The sequence below is a fragment of the Callorhinus ursinus genome, unplaced genomic scaffold, assembly GCF_003265705.2.
Source record: "Callorhinus ursinus isolate GAN/ISIS: 27379988/994484 unplaced genomic scaffold, GSC_fseal_2.0 scaffold4, whole genome shotgun sequence".
Classification (NCBI taxonomy): Eukaryota; Metazoa; Chordata; class Mammalia; order Carnivora; family Otariidae; genus Callorhinus; species Callorhinus ursinus.
Window position 1 is genome coordinate 151,155,756 of NW_027397066.1, and position 25,036 is coordinate 151,180,791.

General features: G+C 40.1%; 1 protein-coding gene across 3 annotated transcripts in view; it reads left to right on the forward strand.

Moving 5' to 3' along the window:
- PINX1 (PIN2 (TERF1) interacting telomerase inhibitor 1) overlaps positions 1-11,868 on the forward strand; it is an 87,272-nt gene extending 75,404 nt beyond the window's left edge. For all 3 annotated transcript variants that reach the window (XM_025873757.2, XM_073892524.1, XM_073892525.1), the window contains exon 7: positions 11,152-11,868. In XM_025873757.2, coding sequence (XP_025729542.1) covers positions 11,152-11,631 — 480 coding nt within the window. In that variant the 3' untranslated portion in view covers positions 11,632-11,868. The remainder of the gene's footprint in view (positions 1-11,151) is intronic.
- Positions 11,869-25,036: the final 13,168 nt, after the last annotated feature.

The window sequence follows — 25,036 nt, forward strand, 5'->3', positions numbered from 1 at the left end:
TATCCCATCCCCCCACCCCCCTCCCCTCTGAAACCCTCAGTTTGTTTCCCAGAGCCCATAGTCTCTCATGGTTCGTCTCCCTCTCTGATACCCCCTCTTCAGTTTTCCCTTCCTTCCCCATTGTCCTCCATGCTATTGCTTATGTTCCACATATGAGTGAAACCATATGATAATTGTCTTTCTCTGCTTGACTTATTTCACTTAGCATAATCCCCTCCAGTTCCATCCATGTCGATGCAAATGGTGGGTATTCATCCTTTCTGATGGCTGAGTAATATTCCATTGTATATATGGACCACATCTTCTTTATCCATTCATCTGCTCAAGGGCATCTCGGCTCCTTCCACAGGCTATTGTGGATATTGCTGCTATGAACATTGGGGTGCATGTACCCTTTCTTTTTACTACATCTGTATCTCTGGGGTAAATACCTGGTAGTGCAACTGCTGGGTAGTAGGGTAGCTCTATTTTTAACTTTTTGAGGAACCTCCATACTGTTTTCCAGAGTGGCTGTACCAGCTTGCATTCCCACCAACAGTGTCAGAGGGTTCCCCTTTCTCCACATCCTCACCAACATTTGTTGTTTCCTGCCTTGTTAATTTTTGCCATTCTAACTGGTGTAAGGTGGTATCTCAATGTGGTTTTGATTTGAATTTCCCTGATGGGTAATTTATTTTCTATAAACTCTTGAGAATTATGGTCTCCATTTAATCAGTTAGAGGTTTGTTGAACTGAGTTGTTTTGTAGTTGGTTTTCTTATCATTTAGTTTCTCTTTATTCTAAAAATAAGTTCTCCCAGTGTATTTTATTTTTTAATTTTAATTTTTGATGTGGTGGTGGGAAGACCGCTTACATGAGATCTACCTAGGTCTCATTTTTTATTAATACTGTTTTTTTTAACAGTCTGTCTCCCTTGGGATGGGGAGCTCCTTATCTAGGTCCCAGCCCTGGTTAGGTAAATAGTATCTGTTCAGTGGCTGTTCATGAGGAACGGGATGGCCAAATCTTTGGACTTGAGCCTTTTCAAGATCATATTTTTGCGTCATTTACTTTTATTACGTGATTCAGTGAGTTCAGAATTTTATTTAATTTACTCTTACTAATAACTTAAATATCCTTTAAACAGAATTATTTTGCCTTACCAGATTTACTCCTAAAGAGCATTTTTAAATGCTTTTAATTGTTATTTTGATTTCTGGTCAATTAAAAAGTATAGAAGGGTTAACCTTATATAATGTTCAAGAACTGAGGGAAGGGACTCTGTTTTGTTAGTGACTTCATTTACCTAAATTAATTTACCTTTCTCTTGAAAGTAATCTTGACTATTCCAGATAACTATTCCTCCTCTAATCCTAGTTTTAAAGTACTAGGTTCTCTGAACTCTTCAAAAAATGCTATGCTTTCTATAATAAGGAGCCTTAGCATGAGTTTTCATGATTCCTAAGCAATTTTCAAGTCTTTTTAATTTTATTTATTTATTCATGACAGACAGACAGAGAGAGAGAGAGAGAGAGAGAGAGAGAGAGAGAGAGAAGCAGAGGGAGAAGCAGGCTCCCAAGGAGCAGGGAGCCCAATGTGGGACTCGATCCCAGGACCCTGGGATCATGACCTGAGCCGAAGGCAGACGCTTAACCATCTGAGCCACCCAGGTGCCCGCAATTTTCAAGTCTTCTGTGGAGTAAAGATGGAAGAGACAGATCCTCAGGTAGCCTCTGCTTCTGTCCTTCAAGATTCAGATACTAGCCTTCAACTACGGATAAAAACTACTTGTCCTGCCTCCAGAGAGCAGCGAAGAGAACCAGTTGACCTAGAATTATAAAGTGTAGTCAGTTTGGATTATTTTTAGACTTCATTCAGAAAGAAGTTGGTGTCTATGTCACCTTGATCATTTTAGCTTTGGAGGAGCCTCATTTATCTTATAAGGGCTAGTATGTTGTGAAATGTTGTCTCATGAGTCACTGCAACTTTCCAAGCCTTAGGACCTTTCAGGGGGGCAGGAAACCTGCTCTTTTCTTCCCCCTCTTTTTCCCCAGAGGCTGTTATGACTCTTTTCAGTAGTTTTGATGTCAGTTACTTGAGAAGTTGTTGCCATAGAGAATCATCCTTTTAAAACATGTTTATGTTGGCTTTTCTTAATGAATGGTAATTGGAGCAGCTGATGAGGCAAAAGGAAAAAAAAAAAGAAATGAACAGCTTTGTTAGCATTGGCCTTCGTATGAGGAATTCGGCATCATTTGTATTGCTCTCCTGTTGTTCAGTGCAGGACAAGATATTTTGTCCCTTCCAGTTCTCCATTATTTTCTGAGATGTCCATTTATTTGTCTGAATTTGTAAATTCCAAGCAAAGTTCTAATGTCTAATTATTAGAAAGTTATCTCCTTAGGTTTACAGGGTGTTGAGAGTTCTCTTTGATGTCCGATCGCTTCATCGCCAGACTTTCTCCTTGTCTACCATCCTTTGCTGCTTGAAATCAGACAGCAGTTAGCAGCCTCTCTACCATTCACCAGCATTAATTCAGGAAGGTAGCAAGTGATGGACATTGAGAACTCCCATCAAACCCAAAGCCCCCCAATTCCATATATATGTGCATGTATATGTGTCTGTGTGTGTATGTGTGTATACTTCAAAAGCATCTAACACTTCCAAAAGCAGATATTTGATCATAAATTTATTCATTTATTTGTTCAGCAAATACTTAGCATCTATTATGTTTATATACTAGAGAGAAAACAAACTTCCACAAATTATCCACTGATGAAATTCAAAACTTTATGGACACTGATATTTGAAATGCACATAATTTTCACAAGTCATAAGATAGTCTTTTGATTTTTCCCCCAACCATTTAAAATTGTAAAAACCTTTTTTAAAAGAATTTATTTATTTGTTTGTTGGGGGGAGGGGCAGAGGGAGAGAGAGAATCTCAAGCAGACTCTGTGCTGAATGCAGTGCCCAACGCAGGGCTTGATCTCACAGCCCTGAGATCATGACCTGAGCTGCAATCAAGAGTTGGACACTTAACCGACTGAGCCATTCAGGCACCCCTAAAATGTAAAACCCTTTTTTTAACTTGCGAGGTGTTCAGAGATCAGCAGCGGGGATGGATTTGGCCCATGAGCCATAGTTTGCCAACCCTGTTCCAGAGAGCACTCTCCTGGAGCCCCTGCAGAGTGGGCTTCTAATACATGCCTTGGGTTCCTAGAGCCTGTTTGTATGTGCACACCTGCCCAGCTGCCCCCCCCGCCATACACAGTGAGTCTAGGTGTTTTGCAGTTGAGTTGCTGTGTAATTCTACTGCTGATATTATATTTTTTATTTTTAACCCAACTTTTAATCAAAATTTCTCTTCAGTCAGGTGGAGTTTTGTATTTGTTCTTGACTCTTGCGATGCTTTCTAATACTAAAAGCAGTTGTGTTTCCCAGTCAGATTCCCTAAGACTGGTTACAACTGAAACTGTGTGTTTAGCCTAACTCCAGATGTGAGTGATGGAGATCTTGAAACACACACATACACACACACAAGATTTCACATTTGAATAAACTTTTTTGTGAGTGCAGAAACAGCTCTTTGTCAGGAAAACACTAAATGTCAATTATATGGAAACCAAAAAGGTACATGGAAAGCAAGGAGAGAAATGTTGGCACAGCGGCACAATTCCTGCTTTCTGACTAACAGCATTGATCACTGCTTAGCTTAACCTTTGGAGACAGACCAGTTCTGATGACTCTCTAGAATCGGGCTTTCCTAGATTGTATTTTCAGCTCAGGCTACAACATAGGCTGTACCTTAAAAACTTGCAGCCGGGGGCTTATAGTGGAACTTTCGTCCAGCTGCTTGTCTTCTCAGAATAAGCTCCTACCTTTGCCCCTGATGTGCCCTAGCACTCTCTTGCTGTCCAACCTTTTATTTTGATGACAAGAACAGTTCGGCCCTTCCAGGCTGTTTTGTTGCTGTGTCTGCCAGTCCCACAGAGTGCATGTGACAGTTCTCATACAACATGGCACATATTTTTTTTTCCAATTTACTTATCTCCTGGGAGGTGACTACAGTCACATGGGGAGTAACAGACCAGAGAAGTGTGTGCATCTATTGACTGAGCTCCTCTGAATCCCTAAGGGCCACAGGAGGTAACTGGCTGATCACTCTAAGTTGTTAGAGAAGCAGGGTGCACCATGAGGTGTGGCGGCATCTGATGAGAAGGGAATGGTTTCATCTGGATGGGAAGAATATATACTGCAAAATGCTGACTCTCTCCTTCCTGCCCTTCCAAGTGCCTTCTGGGCATTAGGCCTGCCCAGCATGCAGACAAATCTCTACCAATAAATACAAAGCTTACGGCTCAGTGGGTGGTAGTGAGGGTATCTCCCAGCCCTAATCTGCTTGGGCTTTGTGTCTTCTGTGCTCTCCTTGAGCGCTTACCATGTGGTTGTTCCTCCTTGGAGAATGTGTGCAGAATATAAATGAAGTAGGAATGGTCTCTGTCCTCAAGGAACTTGACATTTCCCTGGGAAGATGCTTACACGGCGAATTATAAAAAATCAGAAAATAGAAGTAACTCATTAATTGCTAGTCACAGACAGTAAACAAGAGAGAATGTTTCACAAGGGATCAGCCTTGTTGAAGGAGGCAGTTTTGTACTCCATCTTCAAGAAGGTGATGCACCTATGTATAAAGGATCTGCAAGAGCATCCTTGGCCCACATAATGAGTGACTGTGTCAGCCCATTCTGCCCCATCTGTTGGCAGAGGCTCTAGCGCATACATATTCCAGCAGTGCCTTCATCCTGTAAGTGATGAAATCATTTCTTGACTTTATCTCTGTCCAAAATGAATGGGTGCAATTTCTACATCCCAGGAGACATAATTTGTGCTTGTCAGAACTGTCCTGCTGAAAAATTTGGAAAAGATACAAAATGTTCTTTAAAAGCACTCACTGGCCAAGCTTCCTTAACTTTGCACAGACTGCTCCAGCCCCAGCTGATGACAAAGAGAGTGGAAGTGAGCATTTGCTCATCATAGGCACCAGCTGTCAGAGCTAATAACTCCAGTTGCTAAATCCATTACTTTTCAGCTCTGGGTGTCTACTTTTTCTTTCGATGAGGAAAGTTCATTGAAGGATTACTGTTGCAGCCTGAGCTCTTGTGTTTTAACATGGAAATCAAAAGGCTTCAGTCATCTTGTCACTTAAGATGAGCAGTGACATGAGAGAGGCCATTGAGCTGAAAGACTTTTGCCTTTGAAACCCCATCGCTGGCCTAATCTATCATAAGTTAAGATTTTATATTTATAGTGCAATTGCCCCCAACACCTCACTGAATTCTCAACCCAAAGTGCTCTGTTTTCCTGCCCTGAAAGATACTAACAACATCCTCCTGAGAACAATAAAGAGAATCCTTTTTATTTGGGCATTTTGCTGCTAATCCATCTTGGTATACATGTTTGAAAGGCACAGAGGACTGTGAACCCAGAGGTGCTTGAGCAGATAGCTCACTGAGCTGCAGAGCCTCTAGAGAGAATACCTGAGAGAAACAAAGAACAAACTCACAATTCTGTGGACATTGGAGAAAAGTTGACATGCATAGTTCTGGGCATCTTTCAGGCACCTGAGATGATTGTGGCATATTGTAATTGATGTCCCACGGGTCTCTCTTTGCAAGGTCTTGTTTCCTTTGCATCCATTCTGTCCTGCTGCTCGGAATCCCAGTGGTAATTCAGAACTGCCAGAGATAGGTTTAGGTCCTAAGATTCTCCAGCTTTCAGGATGGCACAAGTATATAGGCTTGAACCACTGGAATCTAACTGTTGCTGTCGAGAAAATGGAGACAAAGCAAGTTAATGGTGGGAGGGACTGCCCGCCTCCCCAAGTAATCGCTGTCTGTATTAGAGGTGTCTGGCTGGAAGTCGCAAGACATCTGTCCGCGAGGGAGTCTTGCCTTAGGTGGAAGGTTGGACTCAGCTTTTACTTCCTGCTTCAAAACCCTCACACTTTGCTAAGTGAATTTACATGCTAATTTGACTAATTATAAAACTCTTCAGCCTGGCTTTGGGCTATTTTTTATTTATATAAACTGCAAACTACATAAGAGTTTTTTTTTTTTTCCTGTTTAGAAAGTAGTATCTATTTCTGGTGACGTTTTTTCTACATGAAGCTTTTGCATCAGTTTACCTTCTTCTGCCCTTGTCAAAGTTGAGCATGGACCTTAGTCCATGGATTAAGTCCATGTGTATCCCAGCTGATACACATTTCGGTATTAGGATGATTTCTGAAGAGAGCAACAGTGACAAGTGAGTCTGTGTGACGCAGGCCAAAAGTTAGGATGCCATCGTGGAAAGAGAAAGGGCTTTGTGTCTGGCAGCCTTGTGGCCCAAGACCTTCTGCAGTTAAGTGCTTTGATCTGTAAAATGGAGAAAATGCCTCTCATCCGGTTGCTGTGAGGGTCACATGGGCTGACTTATGATAATAAGTGACTTCCATGTTGAAGGCATCTAAGAAATGATGGCTGCTGTCTGTAGTGCACCCAAGTATGGGTCAGGTTTCCTTCTGTGATTGAGTGGAACATTCTCATAGGGCCCTTCCGGCTTACACTGAGGTTCTGTGAAGTGAGGAACAGGTCCTCCTGAGTTCCAACCCACAGAATATTTATTGCTTGGATAGAAATTAAGGCCCCACCTATCATTTGGGAAAACCGATTATCAGATTTTTTTTTAACACGTACTTTTATAAACTCTGAGAGAAATGAGAAGACAGGTTTTTGGGAACAGACAATATTAACTTATGAAACAGAACACCACAAGAAGCTATTGCACTTTATATTTTTAAAAAGAGTAGGTTCTAAAATACATGGAAAAGATTTCAAGACTCTAAATGTACCCTTGGGTCTTTCTGAGTAATTGATGAAAAGGAAGGCAATACAGTGGATATATTACAAATTTAGGGAGAGGTTTGTTTTAAAACTGCTTTGTTAATCCCTTACCATTTCCCCTCCTCATTCACGGACCTCTTTCTTTGCAAAGCTTGTCTTAGGTATCCTGCTTGGTTCTGGACATGCACAGTTAATTCAGATATGTCCCTGCCCCGTGGGAACTGACAAGAGGCTGTGGTCAGCACAGAGGCTGGGGGGTTCCATGGGGCAGAGCCCAGCTCCCACACAGACTACTCTCCCGCTTGTATCCTTCACTGGACCCAAGTGAAAGCCTGCATTTCTCCTTGCACATGCCATTACTAGGCAGCTATTAAAACTCTTGGCCCACTCAAGCTGGGATTTAAAGAATCTTAGGCTTTGGAGGCATAAAACCCAAGGGAGCAGTTGCCCATTATTCATTCTGGAAGCCCACCAGTTTTGATTCCAGTCGGGTAAAATCATTAGCATTTCCCCCACGCTTTGCCTTTGGAAAACACAAATTTAGGGTATGTGAAGGATCAGTGGAGATTTTCAACCCAAGGGATGGAAAAAAACCTTCAAAATTGTTAAGTACAAAAAGAAAATTTGTTACTTTTAAAAGTTTTAGATTTTTACTACCTTTCTTAGAAGTATTTGGGATGATTTCCAGGATATAGGTGTAAAATAGATCTGTCCTTCAGTTAATAGTCGCTCCAGTTTGTTGCTTTTATTGATTTTAGCCTCTGTATAGTGTCCTTTCTTTTAAACACATTCTTAACAACTCTCTTCAGTACAAAATAGTACTTGGCTCTCTCAGCCCTTCTGAATGGTATTACTGGATGTGCTTTTCGACTGGCATGCTTTCTCATAGATGGTGTAGAAATGTTTTCCCACAGGTAGGCTGTGGGTGTATTGGTCTCACTGTGGCATCTTGGCTTGACAGTTGCGGTGGTGGTTTGCTATGAACAGGGCCCATCTCTTCTGCCTGCCTCACTGTACCTTCTCTGCTCTCTTCCATCACTGAGGAATGGCCAGTACAAATGTCTCTTCAGAGATCAGTAAGTTTTAGACCTTCAAGGGACCTTAGAAGTAACCTCCTTTAACCTACTTCTTTGACCTGATAATAGGTAACAGGCCTAGAGAAGCTATGGGATTCATTCACCTAAGGACCTTCATTAGTTAACAGCAAGAATTAGAATTCCAAAAAAAAAAAGGTTCCTGAATCCCTAAGCTTAAATCAAATGTTTAGTAAGAACTATACCTCCCTTGGTAGTATTTTGTATGGCACTGGAAGTTTTCAAGCTATTTGTCATTTATTTGGCTAGTCTTTAGGACACTGTGAGCAAATTGGTGCATTCTCAAAGTTTACAAAGTGGAAGTCACGTGTGGCATTACAGATTTTTTTTTGAAGTTGTATTATATGATTAATGGAAATGTGGATAGAAATTGTTTCAAACGACTAGAAGTAACTTGCTTTTTTTCAGTACTTTGAAATAAAGACCAAACATGAAAAGTTTTCGTTTTCTTAAAAAGATATATCTTTTATATTTATGGCCAAGAATATAGAATACAGGGATTACAATTGCTGTAGTAAAACTAGGCTTATGATTTATAAAATCAAAATATGAGCTTACGATGTAGGAGTCCTGGGCACTGCTCCTACAAGAATCAGATCTGCGACTGATCCCTGCTGTTTCCGTGGCTTTTAAAACAGATACATTCCTGTAGTGTGGGAGGGTGGCTGCACCTGGCATTAAATGGCTCTCCCCAGCAAGCCATTGTTTTGCCTACACTTTCTTTGAGATAAATAGGATTTGGGTGCTGGCTCCTCTCGCTTGTCTCCATGCCCTGCTAAGCTTGGTGTGCAGTGGCCCGTGGTTATTAAAATCCTTATCACCCATAAGGAGTTGATTATGAGCCATAGTTATTTTCTGTAATTAGAAAGGCCTGCTGAATTCAACAAGTGACTCAAAGATAGTCTTATATTTCCTAATAATTAAAAGTGTGATTAATACCAGCAATTAGTTCCTGTGATTTAACTGTTAAAAGCAGGAATTCAGGAGGTAATGCATAGGTGAGCAAGGTAAGGAGCCATAGGATATAATTTAAATTTCAGTTCCTCAGACACCAGAAGAGTTGGCCCGCATAAGATAAACTCCTTTTAATGCCATGAAACTAAATGAGACCTGCTTTACATAAATGGGCCACCTTCACAGACTGTCTACTGTCTGGCTGTGGCTCTGTGCCCTTAAATGGAAGGCAAGAGTATTCTTGCCCATCAAACTGGCACCAGGAGACCTTGAGAAGATTTCTCATTCTGCTATGCAGAATTCAGCTTTTTCAACAGTAAGGAATTAAAAACACAAGTGACCTTGTTTCGTTCTCCTGGGGCAGCTGTTTCTAAATTTTTTGCAAAATTACCTGATGGGATTGCAGCCGGAATTGAGTGCTGATAGGTAACATTTGCACTTCTTCCCAGGGCTTAGTTGGTTTATTCCATATGTTCTGCATTTTACATTTTAAAATTTTAAAAATTGACCACACAATTTTGTGTTATTAGCCGAGTAAAATAAGGTTTGTGTTAATTGGATAAGTTGTGATGTTGTTGGTAAGGAGCCCTTTCATGAGAGCTCTCTGGGGCAGTGGCCACTCAAAGCCCGGTTGTTCATTGATGGAATATTGATTCTGCTGGAATTTCAAAAAGGATGCTACGTTGATTCCACTGAGCTGGTTTTTGAGTTCTGTATCAAGAAAATGCATGGTCCGTTTATATGTGTTGGTTTGTAATAAAGTTAGCTGCATAGGCAGAACTTTGCCTGAGTTCAGGATAAGTTGTAGAATCCTAATTTGGAAACGGATTTATTCAGAAAAGCATTTTCCCACCCTTCCAACATGAAAGGGTCGAACAACCAGTCTCTTCTGTGCAAATAAGTAAATGTGAAAAGAAGCCAGGTTATTATGAAAACCCAGGTTTAGCATTATTGTCTAATGGCTTGATTATTTCAAAAATGTTTCTGTGGGCATAGTTACTCTAAACATTGACTTTACGTAAAGCATAGTCCTTATATTCTTCATCTTGTAGGTAATTAGTTTTCCCTCACACATTTTCATTCTCTTGCTGCCAGCCAGCCACAAACCATATGATGATAGTAGCATTTCATTTTCTATCCCAGGCCATTAAGTTAGGAATTTTCTCGCTTCTGAAGCCTTACAGCTGAATGTATTTATTTAATATTAATGTAAACCTCACTTAATCCCAGCTGTTATGAGTGAGTAATTCTTCACTTTTGGAAACAAGACTTAACACAGCCATGAGTATCTCATCCAGGTTGGAGTAAGGATGGGGCCATCTCCCTTCTCCCCGCCCCCAGCCGAAGGAAGAAGGGTTCCCCGTGCTAACCTGTTCTTGATGGGTGAAGGAGGGAACACTTGCACTTCCAACCTTGGTGCATTCTTTTGGAGGGCCACCTTCTGCCTGTGGCGGACACAGGTGTTCCTGACACACCCAGTTCTGGGTTGGCACTGGGCTCCTGTTACAGGAAGGGCTAGCATATCCATGTGTCATCTGTGCTTCCAGGTCAATGCACAGAGACCTATGTAATCCATTACAGAGCTGAAATAGGTGTCCAACAAAATCACAAAGCTGGAGGACTTCAGTGTCCGTGTGTGTTTTTTTATTATTATGTTAATCACCATACATTACATCCTTAGTTTTTGATGTAGTGTTCCATGATTCATTGTTTGCGTATAACACCCAGTGCTCCACGCAGAACGTGCCCTCCTTAATACCCATCACCAGGCTAACCCATCCCCCCCCTCCCCTCTAGAACCCTCAGTTTGTTTTTCAGAGTCCATAGTCTCTCATGGTTCGTCTCCGCCTCCAATTCCCCCCCCTTCATTCTTCCCCTCCTATCTTCTTAGTGTCCCTATGTTTTTAAGGGAGATTCTAGGTACTTAGTCATTAGGTATAACATTGTTGTTAAGCAGCTGTTTACTCAGAATTCCATGTAGATGACTTGCCAGTTCACTTACGAAGTTAGCTTATGTCTGTTTGAATACATAGGGTATTCAACCAAAGTGTCTGGCCACCTTGTTCTGTGCTTTGCAGTTGAGCTCTACCAAAGGGGAGACAAAGAGACATGGTGGAAGCTGGGCGCTCAGCCTGGTCTCCTCCTGCCCAGTGCAAATAGCTCCATGTTCAGTCCTCCAGGATGCTGTGAGGAGTCAACAGTTGAGTCTTAATTGGTTTTAACTTCTTTCCCCACCTTAGGATGATGATTCCAGCCCTGCCACTCCAGATGGGAATCTATCCTCCACTACAACGACCAGTGCCTTCACCATCCAGGAGTACTTTGCCAAGCGGATGGCGGAGCTCAAGAATAAGCCACAGGTCATAGCAGCAGGGCCTGACCTTGCAGAGAACCAAATAGAAAGAAAAAGGGGAAAGAAGAGAAAGAAAGGGGCAAAAGATAAAAATGTGGAGACTTACACTGAACCCCAGGCCAAGAAGAAGAGAGACCAAGTTGAACAGCAGCTTGGAGACCCTTGTTGGGATGAGAATTCTGGTGTTTCTGCTGAGGATGGAGAGGATTGTGTGTGGCCCCCTGATGACCAGGACATTACCCCAAAGCCCAAAAAAAGGAGAGAAAAGAAAAAGCTACAAAAGCAAGTTGAGGTAGCAGTGGATGCTATGTTACATGACATACCAGTAAAGAAGACAAAGAAGAAGAAGAAGAAAGGTTCCGAATAAATTCTCTCGAGCCAGGGCCTTCCAGCCATTCAGCTGTCAGGGCCCTGCAAGCAAACACCTTTGGCCTGAAGTCAGAGCAGAGTTCACCCAAGAGAGTTTGTGCACATCTTTTGACATGCCCGTGGGTTGCTGAGTCTCGCCCTCTCACCACATTTTTCCCAACACATCCCTGGAGAACTTTCTAATGTCCCAAATCATGGCTCTCATAAACAAATAAATTTCTTTTTAGACTGTGAACCCTTCAGCCTGAGTGTTTATTCATATTTATTTGAATACATTGTTACATGTGTGTAGGTATGTCACAGTCTGTATTTGCTCTTGATTTCCTTCGGTAACAATGAACTGTGCTTCCTTCTCAAGGACTCAGTCTAATTAAAGGATTAAGAGGCAATAGTTTGAATTTACATAGTTCTTTCTGTTCTACAGCCAACCATACATTTTTGCCAAGCAGGTATTATATGATTACGTTCCCAAATTGGAGTGTTGTTTGGCTTAGTTTAGTTTTGATGGGGAGATTTTTTAATATCCTCTCTTCCACAGAGCGATGATGGCTGTGTGTTCGGAGGTCTTCTCCCCAAGAAGACAAAGTTTACGAAGCAAGCTAACTCCGGGGACAGTTTAACCTTCCAGGTCTCCCAGGAGGCCTTTTAGCCAGCTAGCTGTTCCTCACGGAGTGTGGGCAGTCAGAGCTGTTTCCATGTGGTGGTGCTTGGGGCAGTCCCCTGTCGTGGGCTTGGCCTTATTTGTGATGATGAGGAGGTCCTCAGGAGGCTCAAAAATACTGAGAATCTAAGGTCATGAAATTAATTTCCTCTGGAAATAAGGCAGTTTCTAGATTGGGACTGCCTTATGAAAGTACTTAAAAGGATAAATATTGCATACATAATAAAAGGTATCTTTCTGTGCTGCTCAAACCACATGGCATCACCCTGTTGTGTTTATCCTGGCTTCTGCCATGCCCTGGCGAGCCTCCCTGTGTGCTGGTTAATCTCTCCTTGTGCAGTTTGACTTCAGAGACCCTCACGCCCTCTTTGGGACACAGTGAAAAAGAAAATGCTTCAAGTTTGGAGGTCCGGCCCTACAGTTTTCCCTGCTTGTTTGCCCTCCTCTGCCTTCTTTCTGCTCCCCATCTAGTCCTTCTTCTTCATCTCTTTGCCCCTTTACTCCCTCTCCCCTGCTCTCCTCTTATTTTCAGCCCCCAGCTTTCTCATACCCCCTTTTAGCTGCCTGCTCCCCGTGCCCTCTTGCAGTTTGCGCTGCTTGGCCCACTCTGCTGGACCTGTGACCGTAGATGGGGGCGGGGGTGGTGGGCTCTACCCCCTGATGTCGAGATTAGCACGGTCTGATGACCTTTGGCCCTTGATTCAAACTCTCGTGGTCATACATTACGTATGAACCATGGCCCTGAGATGCTTAGAATTGAGAAAATACATGAAGAATGTTTGGTTTTAAGTCCCTTAAAGATTCTGAAGAGTGCTTATTGTTTAAACACACACATACACGCACATCCCACAGAGAAAAGTCATGAATTCAGAGCCTGAGGTCTAGTTTCTCAGTTTTATCTTGGCTCCCAGAATTTAGAATCCCAGGCTATGGTCCAGGCTAATAAAACACCCAAGATTTTTAAAGTCAATTTTCTTTACAGAGGACACATGCTCAAGTTATGTCTGCTTGTCCTATCTTGTCAATGAAACTAGAGTTCCAGAAGGGAGTTGGGATGTATAAAACCTAAAGGGAACTATCTTTTAAATATATATATAAATATAAATAAATATACATATATATAGTTTTATATATGTGTGTGTATATGTTTATTATATATAGTCTTTTTCTTTTTTGCTTTTTATTAAACTTTAACTTCTCCTACTGATAAAAATCAGTGCCAGTGGTGATTAACATAACAATAAAAAATAAAAAAAAAAGACCAATTCAAGGTCAAGCAAAAAAAAAAAAAAAATCAGTGCCAGGAGAATACACTGAATTGTGTGCAGGAGGAGGAAGCAAATGGGTATTTAGGAAGCAGATGCGATGCTTCTGGGTCAAATGGGGTGAAGGGGCCAGCTGGGAAGACCAGAAGCCAGAGGTGCTGAAGGGATGTTCTTTGGAATTCCAAGGCAATCGCACTTCGAGGGGAAGTGCAGCTTCCATTGAGCGAGCCTGTAGACTATGATGATGATTATTTTAATGGGCTGCAGAAAGAACTTCTAAATGATTTTAATGGCCAAGTGGGTAGACTGAGTAAAAGGCACACCTTCAGCAAAGAGCAGTGTGACCATTTGCTTTGAAGGACACAGAATATTTTCTCTAGACATCCTTAGCTTTAATTTTTCCCAAGTGTCTCTTTTTCAGGAGACTTAGTTTTCTGGGTCTAAGTGGAAGTCAGAACAATGGAATAAGTCCTCTTGAGGACGGCATTTCATAGGCATATTTTAAAAATTGTTCACATACGAATCCTATTTTTTGCCTTAAATTATCAGTAAAAATATATTAATTTTGTATTCTTTGCTGCTTTCTTTCAGTTTTAAGAGGAAAAGTAGGTTCTCAGGAGATTTATCCAACAAGGAGGTTCCTAAATGTTGTCTCGTAGTGCCCTTCTTTCCTCTTTTGGTTAATTTTAATAGATAATAATTATTACAGAATGAAATCCTATGTGCCTGGCCCTATTCCAAGCAGTTTAAATAAATCAACTCATGTGGTCCTCACACCACCCAGTAAGATAACCATTATTACTATTATTCCTATATCTATGAGCTTGGTTTTGTTTTCTTTTTTTGTTTACTTACGGTTTTTAGACTACACATATAAGAGAGATCATATGGTATTTGTCTTTCTCTGACTTGTTTCACTTAGCATAATGACCTCGAGGTCCATCCATGTAACAACAAATGGCAAGATTTCATTCTTTTTTATGGCTGAATAATACTCTTTGTGTATTTATAAATTTCTTTATCTTTCCATCCATTGATGGACACTTCGGTTTTTTCCCTGTCTTAGCCATTGTAAATAATGCTGCAATGAACGTGGAGGTGCATATATCTTTTCAAATTAGTGTTTTTGTTTTCTTTAGATAAATGCCCAGAAATGGAGATGCAGGATCATATGGTTATATTTTTAATTTTGTGAGGAACTTCTATACTGTTTTCCATAGTAGTTCACCAGTTTACATTTCTTTCCACCAGCAGTGCACAAGGGTTCCTTTTTTTTCCACTTCTTCACCAACATGTGCTGTTTCTTGTCTTTTTGATAATAGCCATTCTAACAGGTGTGAGGTGATACTGTGATTTTGATTTCCATTTCCCTGATTGATGATGTCAAGCATTTTTTTTTTCCGTACCTGTTGGCCATTTGTATGTCTTCTTTGTTTCAATGTCTGTTCAGATCTTCTGCCTGTTGTTTAATCAGATTTTTGTCTTTTTCTTTTTCTTTTTTTGCTATTGAGTTGTATGAGTTGCCATTGAGTTCTTTATATATTTGGGATATTAGCCCCTTATCAGATATATGATTTTCAGTTATTTTCTCCCATTCAGTAGGTTGCCTTTTCATTTTGTTGATGGTTTCCTTTGCTGTGCAGAAGCTTTCTAGTTTGATGTAGCCCCGCTTGTTTACTTTTGTTTTCGTTGTTTTGGTTTTGGTATCAGATTTAAAAAAACCATTGCCAAGATCTGTCATGGAGCTTACTGCCTATGTTTTCTTCTGGAGTTTTATGATTTCAGGTCTTATGTTCAAGTCTTTAATCATTTTGAGTTAATTTTTGTGTATGGTGTAAGATAGTCCAGTTTCATTCTTTTCTATGTGGCTATCCAATTTCTTCAATACCATTTATTGAGGATACTGTCCTTTCTCCATTGTATATTCTTGGTTCCTCTGTCGCAAATTGATTAAACCTGTATGTGTGGGCTTATTTCTGGGCTCTCTGTTCCATTGATCTGGGTGTCTGTTTTTATGTCTGTATCATACAGTTTTAACTACTATAGCTTTGTTAACAGGCGTTAAAATCAGGGAGTATTTGCCTCCAGCTTTGTTCTTCTTTCTCAGAATTGCTTGACTATTCAGAGTTGTTGGTTCCATGCAAATTTTAGAATTGTTTGTTCTATTTCTATGAAGCATGCCATAGGACTTTTGATAGGGATTGCACTGAATCTGTACTTTTTTGGGGTAGTGTAGTATGGACATTATAACAATATTAATCCTTCCAATCTTCCAAATCTTTCCATTTATTTGGTCTTCTTCTATTTCTTTCATTAATGTCTTGTAGTTTTCAATATATAGGCCTTTCATCTTGGTTAAATTTATTTCCAGGTATTTTATTTGTTTGGATGCAGTTGTAAATGGCATTGTTTTGTTAATTTCTCTTTCTGATAATTTGTTATTAGTGGAAAGAAATGCAACAGATTTTTATGTATTGATTTTGTATCCTGCAACTTTACCAACTTTGTTAGTACTAAGAGCTTTTTGGTGGAGTCTTTAGGGTTTTTTGTATATAAGATTATGACATCTGCAAATCGTGACAGTTTTACTTCTTTCCAATTTTGAGTGCTTTATATTTTTTTCCTGCCTTATTGCTCTGGCTAGGATAAAAGTGGTGAGAGTGGGCACCCTTATCTTGTCCCTGATCTTAGAGAAAAAGCTTTCAGCTTTTCACTGTTGAATCTGATGTTAGCTGTGGCCTTGTCATATATGTCTTTTATTATGCTGAGGTATGTTCCCTCTATACCCACTTTTTTGAGAGTTTTTTTTATCATATTAAGTTTTGTCAGATGCTTTTCCTGCATCTATTGAGATGGTCCTATGATTGTTATCCTTCATTTTGTTAATGAAGTGTGTATCACACTGACTTATCTGCATGTGTTGAACCATCCTCACATTCCTGCAATAAATCCCTCTTGATCATGATGTATGGTTACATCTGATCTGTTAATGTATTGTTGAATTTGGTTTGTTCACATTTTGCTGAGGATTTTTACATCTCTGTTCAAGGATATTGGCCTGTAATTATTTTTGTGTTTGTGGCATCCTCATCTGCTCTTGGTGTCAGGGTAATGCTGGCCTTGTAAAATGTGTTGACAAGTTTTGCTCTCTTCTACTTTATGGAAGAGTTTGAGAAAAATTGGTACTAATTCTTCTTTGAATGTTTGGTAGAATTCACCGGTGAAGCTATCTGGTCCTGAACTTTTATTTGTTGGCAGGTTTTTTGATTACTGATTCAATCTGCTAGTAATTCATTGTGTTCAGATTTTCTCCTAGTAATCATTCTGTTCAGATTTCCTATTTCATGTTGATTCAACCTCGGTACATTGTATGTTTCTAGGAATTTATCCATTTTTTCTAGTTTGTCCCATTTATTGGCATATAATTGTTCCTAGTAGTCCCTTATGATCCTTTGTATTTCTTTGTTATCAGTTGTAATATCTCCTTTTAATTTTATGATTTTATTTATTTGGGTTTTCTCCCTTGTTTTCTTGGTGAGCCTAGCTCAATTTTGTCAATTTTATCTTTTCAAACAACCTCTTAGTTTCATTGATCTATATTGTTAATATAGTCTCTATTTCATTTATTTCTGCTCTATTTGTTATTTCCTTCCTTCTGCTAAATTTAGCCTTCATTTATTCTTTTTCTAGATCCTTGAGATGTGAAGTTAGGTTGTTCATTTGAGACTTACTTATGGAGGTAGGCATTTATCATGAACTTCTCTCTCCTAATTGCTTTTGGCGGCATCCTATAAATTTTGGTATGTTACATTGCCATTTTCATTTGTCTCAAGGTATTTTTTATTTTTCTTTTGACTTCTTTGACCCATTTGTTCAGCCATATGTTGTATAATCTCCATGTAACTGAATTTCTCAGTTTTCTTCATGTAATTAATTTATAGTTTCATACCATTGTGGTCAGAAAAGATGCTTGATATGGTTTCATTCCTCTTAAAGGAATGAAGATTTGTTTTGTGGCCTCACATATAATCTATCTTGAAAAATATTCCATGTGCACTTGAGAAGAATGTGTGTTCTGTTGCTTTTGGATGGAATATTCTGTATAATCTGTTAAGTCCATCTAGTCTAACATATCATTTAAGGCCAATATTTCCTTATTGCTTTTCTGTGTGGATGATCTATCCACTGAGGTAAGTGAGGTATTAATGTCCCCTACTATTCCATTGCTGTCTATTTCTTCCTTTAGGTCTGTTAATATTTGCTTTATACATTTAGATGCTTCTATCTTGGGTGCACAGATATTTCCAAAGTTATATCCTCTTGTTAGATTGACCCCTTTTTCATTATGCAGTACACTTCTTTGTCTCTTACAAGGTCTTTGTTTTAAGGTCTGTTTTGTCTGATAGAAGTACAGCTACTCCAGCTTTCTTTTTGTTTCCATTTGCGTGGAACATCTTTTCCCAGCCCTTCACTTTCAATCTGTGTATGTCCATACATCTAAAATGTATCTCTTGTTATGATGAGCACTGGGTGTTATATGTAAGCAATGACTCACTAAATTCTACTTCAGAAGCCAATATTACACTATATGTTAACTAACTAGAATTTAAATAAAAATTTGAAAAAAGAAAATATCTCTTGTAGGTAGCATATAGACAGGTCTTGTTTTTTTTTACCCAGACATTCTGTGTCCTTTTGAGAATTTAATCCATTTACATTTGAAGTAATTATTGATAGGTGTATGTTTATTGCCATTGTGTTGAGTATTTTCTGGCTGTTTTAGTAGTTCTCTGTTCCATTCTTCTCTTGCTCTCTTGCTTTGTGGTTTGATGACTCTCTTCAGTGGTAAGCTTTCTCTTAATATTATTTTCTCTTAATCGTTTGTGTTATTTACTTTATGTTTTTGCTTTGTGGTTACCGTGAGGCTTACACATAAAAACTGATATCTACAATGAGAATATATTTGAAAGCAGCTGTGGCACACTCTAGAAAGTTTTGCAATTAGCTTGACGTAGTATTAATATGAGCTGTAGAAAATACTTTAGGGTACACTGCACATTAGAAATTCTCAGTGGATTTTCCTTTCCAACTTGGTCAAGAGGTTGGTGGGAAATTGGGTAAGTCACTCAGCTTCTTAAAACCTGTTTGCCAATTTAAAAACAATTTCTTCTAATTTACAGAAAATATTGATGCTTCTAAAAAATGAAACCAAAATAAGCATTTGTTTTAGACCACAGTGCATACCTCTGCTTCTCTCTTCCTTCACCTGTTGGCAGACACCAGTAGGAGCAAGCTGGGACCTGTTTTGTTGTTTTGTTTTGTTTTTTTCTTAGAAACAGAGTCAGAGAAATGTTTCAGCACAATTTGCCCAAGCAATCTCAGTCCCTGGGCCAGCAAGCAGCAGCTGTATTTAGATTTAAGTAAGAAGTTCCCCACTGTCACCCTGTTTATCTTGTGGGTTCTGCAGCCACTGCAGTTTGAAACCTGTTGTGTTGACCTGTGTGGATGAGAAGGTCCGATCAGATGCTCTGATGTGTAGTTTTATATTGCTCGGTTATTAGTGAGCAAATTAGTATCATGTCCTAATAAAGTGGATGACTAGGCTTCTTGCATGAAAGTATACTATCTAGTTAAGAAATATTGAATACGTTAAAATGACCTACACAAAGCCTATATGGGACCAGTAAGGGGAGTGGGTAGGTTGGGGGAAGCCAGAGAGAGAGAGAGACAGCATGTGAAAAAGGGTACGTAGAAACAGTTGCATTTGGGTTGCCAAAATGTGGATGGTTACAGTGTGTGGGCTAAAACAGACATTCTCACTGAGCTCTTCTCTCAGCTAAATTGAAATTTCTCTACCTACTGGCCTTCAACTCCTGCCTCAGATGTCATCAACAATTTCTCCAGCCTTTACTCAGAAAGCTCCCAGAAGCAATCTCTCCTTTTTCTGAATTTTCATACTGCTTTCTGACTCCTCAAAGTCTACCCCATATTAGGACTTTTAGTTGTATGAATTTTTCCCCTTCAAGTCTGGGTCCTCTGAAAGTGAAGTTAAGCTTTGTATCTCTACAGCACCCAGGACAATGCCTTGCACATAGCAGGTACAGAGGACTCTTAAGAAGCAAATGAACAAACCACAGCTAGGCCAGAGCCCATGCTCTGAAGACCTGAAGTGTATCCCAGGTTGAGGATGATAATCAGGGATGTACTGCTGTGGCCACAGCCTCTACTTTCCTTCAAATCCTCAACACTGTAACATAGGATATATGTAAGACCTCCTCACCCAACTTGACACCTTAATTATGAATTCCTCCTCACTCCTTCCTTAGGCCTTCCTTGCAACTGTCACCTTGCCATGGGGATCTGAAATGACCTCCTCCTGGGGCCCAATTTTCAAGCCTCCCTTCCTTTAGTGGTAGTTGTAGGATTAAATGGAAAAAAGGACCTAACCAAATACCGGACAGCCCTCAGTGCATTTTCTCTCTTCCTCCAAGCAAAAGGGGTAAAAAAGCAATTCTTAGAAAAAGCTGGGGGCCCCATTCATAGGAAGGCCACTGGTGTCCTCTCAGATGAGGAAGTTCTGGCAGTGGTAGTCCTTCTGGTGCTCTGCAGAGCTATCACCAGGGCCCCTGAACCACTTTTTAGGTGCTGCAATGATTCTCCTGACTGACAAGCTCCAAGGTGTGGTCAGGTCATCCTGAAGACATCAGAGTCCCAGGAATGCTTAGGGCTCCTCACTGGAGGAGGTAACCTGTGAGCAGGCCCTGGGGCACAGCAGGGTGTGGTCACATTGACTCAGACTTCTCAGGTGACAGGTTTCAGGATCCTGCCCTTACCTGGATCTCCTAGGCAGCTCCGAGTGGAGCAAGTTGTTGCAATTTAGCTTGGAGGGTTTACAAAATCCTTCTGTGATGGGGCAAGGCACTCTCAGTCTGCAGTGAACAACTATTAACAGGGAGAATGAGTGTACTCTGGCCATATAACCTAGTGGGTCCTCAAATCAGAGGATCTTTCCAAATGTTTGTCCCTAAGACAAGAAATCCTGCTCACCTCAGCCCTGTAGGAGCTGTATTATTACATTCCTCACTTTATAGATGATGAAATGGGCTCAGGGTTGCCAAGTGCCTTGACCAAGGTCACCAGTTCATGAAGTGGCAGATGAAATGGTTGTCTTCCCAGGCTCCAACTCCTTTTTGCTCCTGGAAAGGTTTTGGATACCATGATTTTTGTTTTTAATAATTGAATTAATTCGATGTGTGATTTAGTCCATTTGGGTATGTAAGGTGCCTTCATAGCAACTACAAAGTAATTAACAAGAGGAGAGGTATACGAAATAATGTGGGAGAGCATCATCAGATGTGCACATATAGTCATTCCACAAACCTTAAATGGTTAAGGCTCAGTGCTAGGGGCTAGGAATACAGATATGACAAAGCCTTCAAGAAGCTTACCATTTAGGGGGTGCCTGGGTGGCTCAGTCATTTATTTGTCTTCTTTCACTCAGGTTATGATCCCAGGGTCCTGGAATCGAGCCCCGCATCCCTGCTGAGCAGGGAGGGAGCCTGCTTCTTCCTCTCCCTCTCCTGCTCCCCCTGCTTGTGCGCTCTCGCTCTCACTCTGTCAAGTAAATAAATCTAAAAAAAGAAAAACAAAAAAGTTCATCATTTAGTGAATTGTGTCACGGAAGTTGGAAGAACTAACGCCATATGCTTCATTTGGATATTTACAAATTTTATGTATCTAAATTCAGGAGGAAGTTGCTAACTTAAAAGATTTTGCAAGCCAAGGAATGTTCATTTGCTGTCCATGGGTAGCGAGTCACCTTTGTATAGAGGAATGCAGTCAGAGCTGGTGCCAGAGATTATGCTCTTCAGAGGATGGTCAGGAGTGGTAACCTTGAAATTTTTTGCTAGAGCTAGACTTTTGTGTTTTGAGTTTTGCTTCATGGATCTTGGTGTTTTAAAACTGGAGGGAGGGGCGCCTGGGTGGCTCAGTCAGTTAAGTGTCTGCCTTCTGCTCAAGTCATGATCCCAGGGTCCTGAGATTGAGTCCCACATCAGGCTCCCTGCTCAGTGGGGAGTCTGCTTCCCCCTCTCCCTCTGCCACTACCCCTGCTTGTGCTCTCTCCCTTTCTGTCTCTTTCTCTCAAATAAATAAATCAATCTTAAAAAAAAAACCAAAAAAACAAAAACTGGAGGGAACCTTTGAAATTTCACCAGAAATAGGAATGCAAGCTGGTGCAGCCACTGTGGAAAACAGTATAGAGTTTCCTTAAAAAGTTAAAAATACAACTACCCTATGAACCAGTGATTGCACTACTGGGTATTTACCCAAAGTATGCAAGAACACTAATTCAGAGGAATACATCCACCCCTATGTTTATAACAGCATTATTTACAATATCCAAACTATGGAAACAGCCCAAGTATCCATTAATAGATGAATAGATAAAGAAGATGTGGTGTGTATACACACACACACACACACACACACACACACACACACACACACACACAAATGGAACATTATTCAGCCATAAAAAAAGAAATCCTGCCATTTGCGACAACATAGATAATGCTAAGTAAAATAAAATAAGTCAGAGAAAGACAAATGCCATATGATTTCACTCATATGTGGAATTTAAGAAACAAATAAGCAAAGGAAAAAGAGAAACCAAGAAACAGACTCTTAGCTATAAAGAAGAAACTGATGGTTGCCAGAGGGGAGGTGGGTAGGGAGGATGGGTGAAATAGGGGATGGGGATTAAGAAGTGCACTTATCATGATGAGCACTGAGTAATGTATAGAATTGTTGAATCACTATATTGTACACCTAAAACTAATATAACACTGTATGTTATCTATACTGGAATTGAAATTAAAAACTTAAAAAAAAAAAAGAAATTTCAGCAGAAAAATGCAAGTCAGAGCAGCAGTTTGGTGCAGAACCACCCTGGGTAGAAGGAAAAGGATTGGATGACTTCATGTGTCCTCTCCCAGTTCCTGGGCAAGGTCCTTCTCCTGACTGGCTCCTGAGAGGTGCTCAGGCTGCAAAGACCACTACACCAGCTGGTCATGTTTGGCACTCTGCTGGTCATGTGTGACACTATGAGGGTCTTGAGTTTCAGGGGCCCCAGTCCCTTCTTTACCCATTCCTAGTATTTGACCAGGATGGTAGAAAGAAGTTTATCGTAACCAGGGAGAATGGTTGATATGTGTATCTCATTATCAGTTATTAATTGCATCCTTTATTAAGCTGGCAGATTTGTAATTATTTTCTCATTCTCAAAACAACCCGTAGGTAATTATGAATACCCAGATTTGGGGTGCGGAAAAAATGAGATTCTGCTTGATTGACATTTTTCTCAAGGTCACCCAACTAGTATAGTAAGTAGGCAGAGCTTTACATCTGCCTGACTCCCAAGCCCCCAGTGTTTCCTTTAGGCTACACAGCCTCCTGCCTATCCTTGAGGATCATTATGTGAACATATTTAGAAAGAAATACAATATATTCATCACTCAGTATTTAGTTCACAGTCCCCCACTTCCCTGACTACTCCTGGTCTTGGTTATATGTCCCTCTCCTGTTCCTTTTGGCACTGAGTATGTGCTTTTCTCCATACTTACCATGGGAGAAGCTTTTTCTCATTCCCTAACACCTAACACTGTGCCTATCCTCAATACGTGTTTAAGAAATATTTTTGAATAAGTAAATCATAGACAATATGTGAGTAAATTAAGTGATTTCCTCTTATTCCTATATTTCGCTGTATTGTGGGGCAGTAGGCACTGGTAGCCCAAAGAAATCCATGCCTAGTGCTCAATGTTGTATTTTTAAAGTCAGATTGATTAAAGTGTACTTTACAAACAATAAAATGACCATTTTTAGTGTGCAATTTGATGAGTTTTGAGGAGAGGATAGTGTGTAATCACTACAATTTTTGTGTTATAGAATATTTCTATCAGCCAATGAGTTTCCCTATGCTGCTTTGCAGTCAGCCACCTCCCTCCATGCCCGGGCCCCCAGGCAACTACTGATCTATCTACTTTCCATCATTATAGCTTTATTGTTTCTAGAATTTCATATGAGTGGAATCATTTCAACTTAGCATAATGTTTTTGGGATTCAACAGTGTTATTGTATTTGTCAGTAGTTTGTTCATTTTTATTGCTAAGTGGATTACATTTAGGGATAGACCAGTTTATCCATTCATCAAATGACCATATGAGTTTTTTTGCAGTTGTATACTCTTATGCACAAAGCTTCTACGAGCATTCAAATACAAGTCCTTAGTTGGACATACACTTTCATTTCTCATGGAGAAACATCTAGGAGTGGAAAGGCCAGGTCATATGATAAATGTTTGCTTAACTTAGAAACTGTCAGTTTTCCAAAAGCTACCACTTTACATCCTCATAAGCAGTTTATGAGAGTTCTGAGGATGTTCCACATCCTCACCAACACTTGATATTCTTAATATTTTTAGTTCTATTAACCAGATATGCAATATTATCTCATTGTGGCTTTAATTTGTATTTCCCCCTAATAACTAATAATGTTGAGCATCTTTTCATGTGCTTATTGGCCATTCTTATATCTTCCTTTGTAAAGTGTCCAAATCTTTTCCCCACCATTTCATTGCATTTTCCTCTTTATATTGAGTTGTGAGATGATTGTGTACATAGAATACCCCAAGGAATCTGTCCTAAAATCCTTCTTGAACTGATAAAGAGTTTAACAAACTCACAGGTTACAAGGGCAACACACAATTATATTTTTTATCTTTTAATGAACTATTAGAAATAGAAATTTAAAAAAAATACTGTGTATAATCACTCAGAAAAATTAAATACTGGACATCAACTAGGTGACCGACTAGGAAGCTCCAGACCTCAGTTCTTCAGCAAAAACATCAAATAAACAATTATAAGCTTACTAAGATAACTTCATAGAATCTCTGGAAATCAGCCAAAAAAACACCCAGTCAAGATAAAACTGCACTCAAAATGCTAGGAAATTTCATGATGTTTTTACTTGCCTTCACCCCACTTCCCTACAGTGAAGTCAGAGGAAATGACCCAATCATTTGTTCTGTCCCTTGGGCCAGAAAGAGTAGAGGGGAAATTATAACATTCTAGCGTATCTATGGGCCACCCAAGGGACTCGTATCTGTCTTCCCTGACTCAGAACTCAGACAGGAAATAGCAGCAAGGTTTGGATCTTTGGTTGGAAGCCATGGAAGGAAGTGGTAGGTGCCATGGCATGTAAAACTACAGGGGGACTGCAGATGTACAGATGCCTGGGCACAAAAGACTGTGGGCAGAGTAATATGACAGAACGTCTAAGGTGCTGAGAAGAAGCTGGGCTGGGACCCATAGGGAAGTTCAGACAGTTAAAAGCAGGAAAGGAAAATGGGGAGGGAGTGATACAGGGGGAGACTATGGACACATAAGCCCAAATAGGACACATGCCCAGAAAAG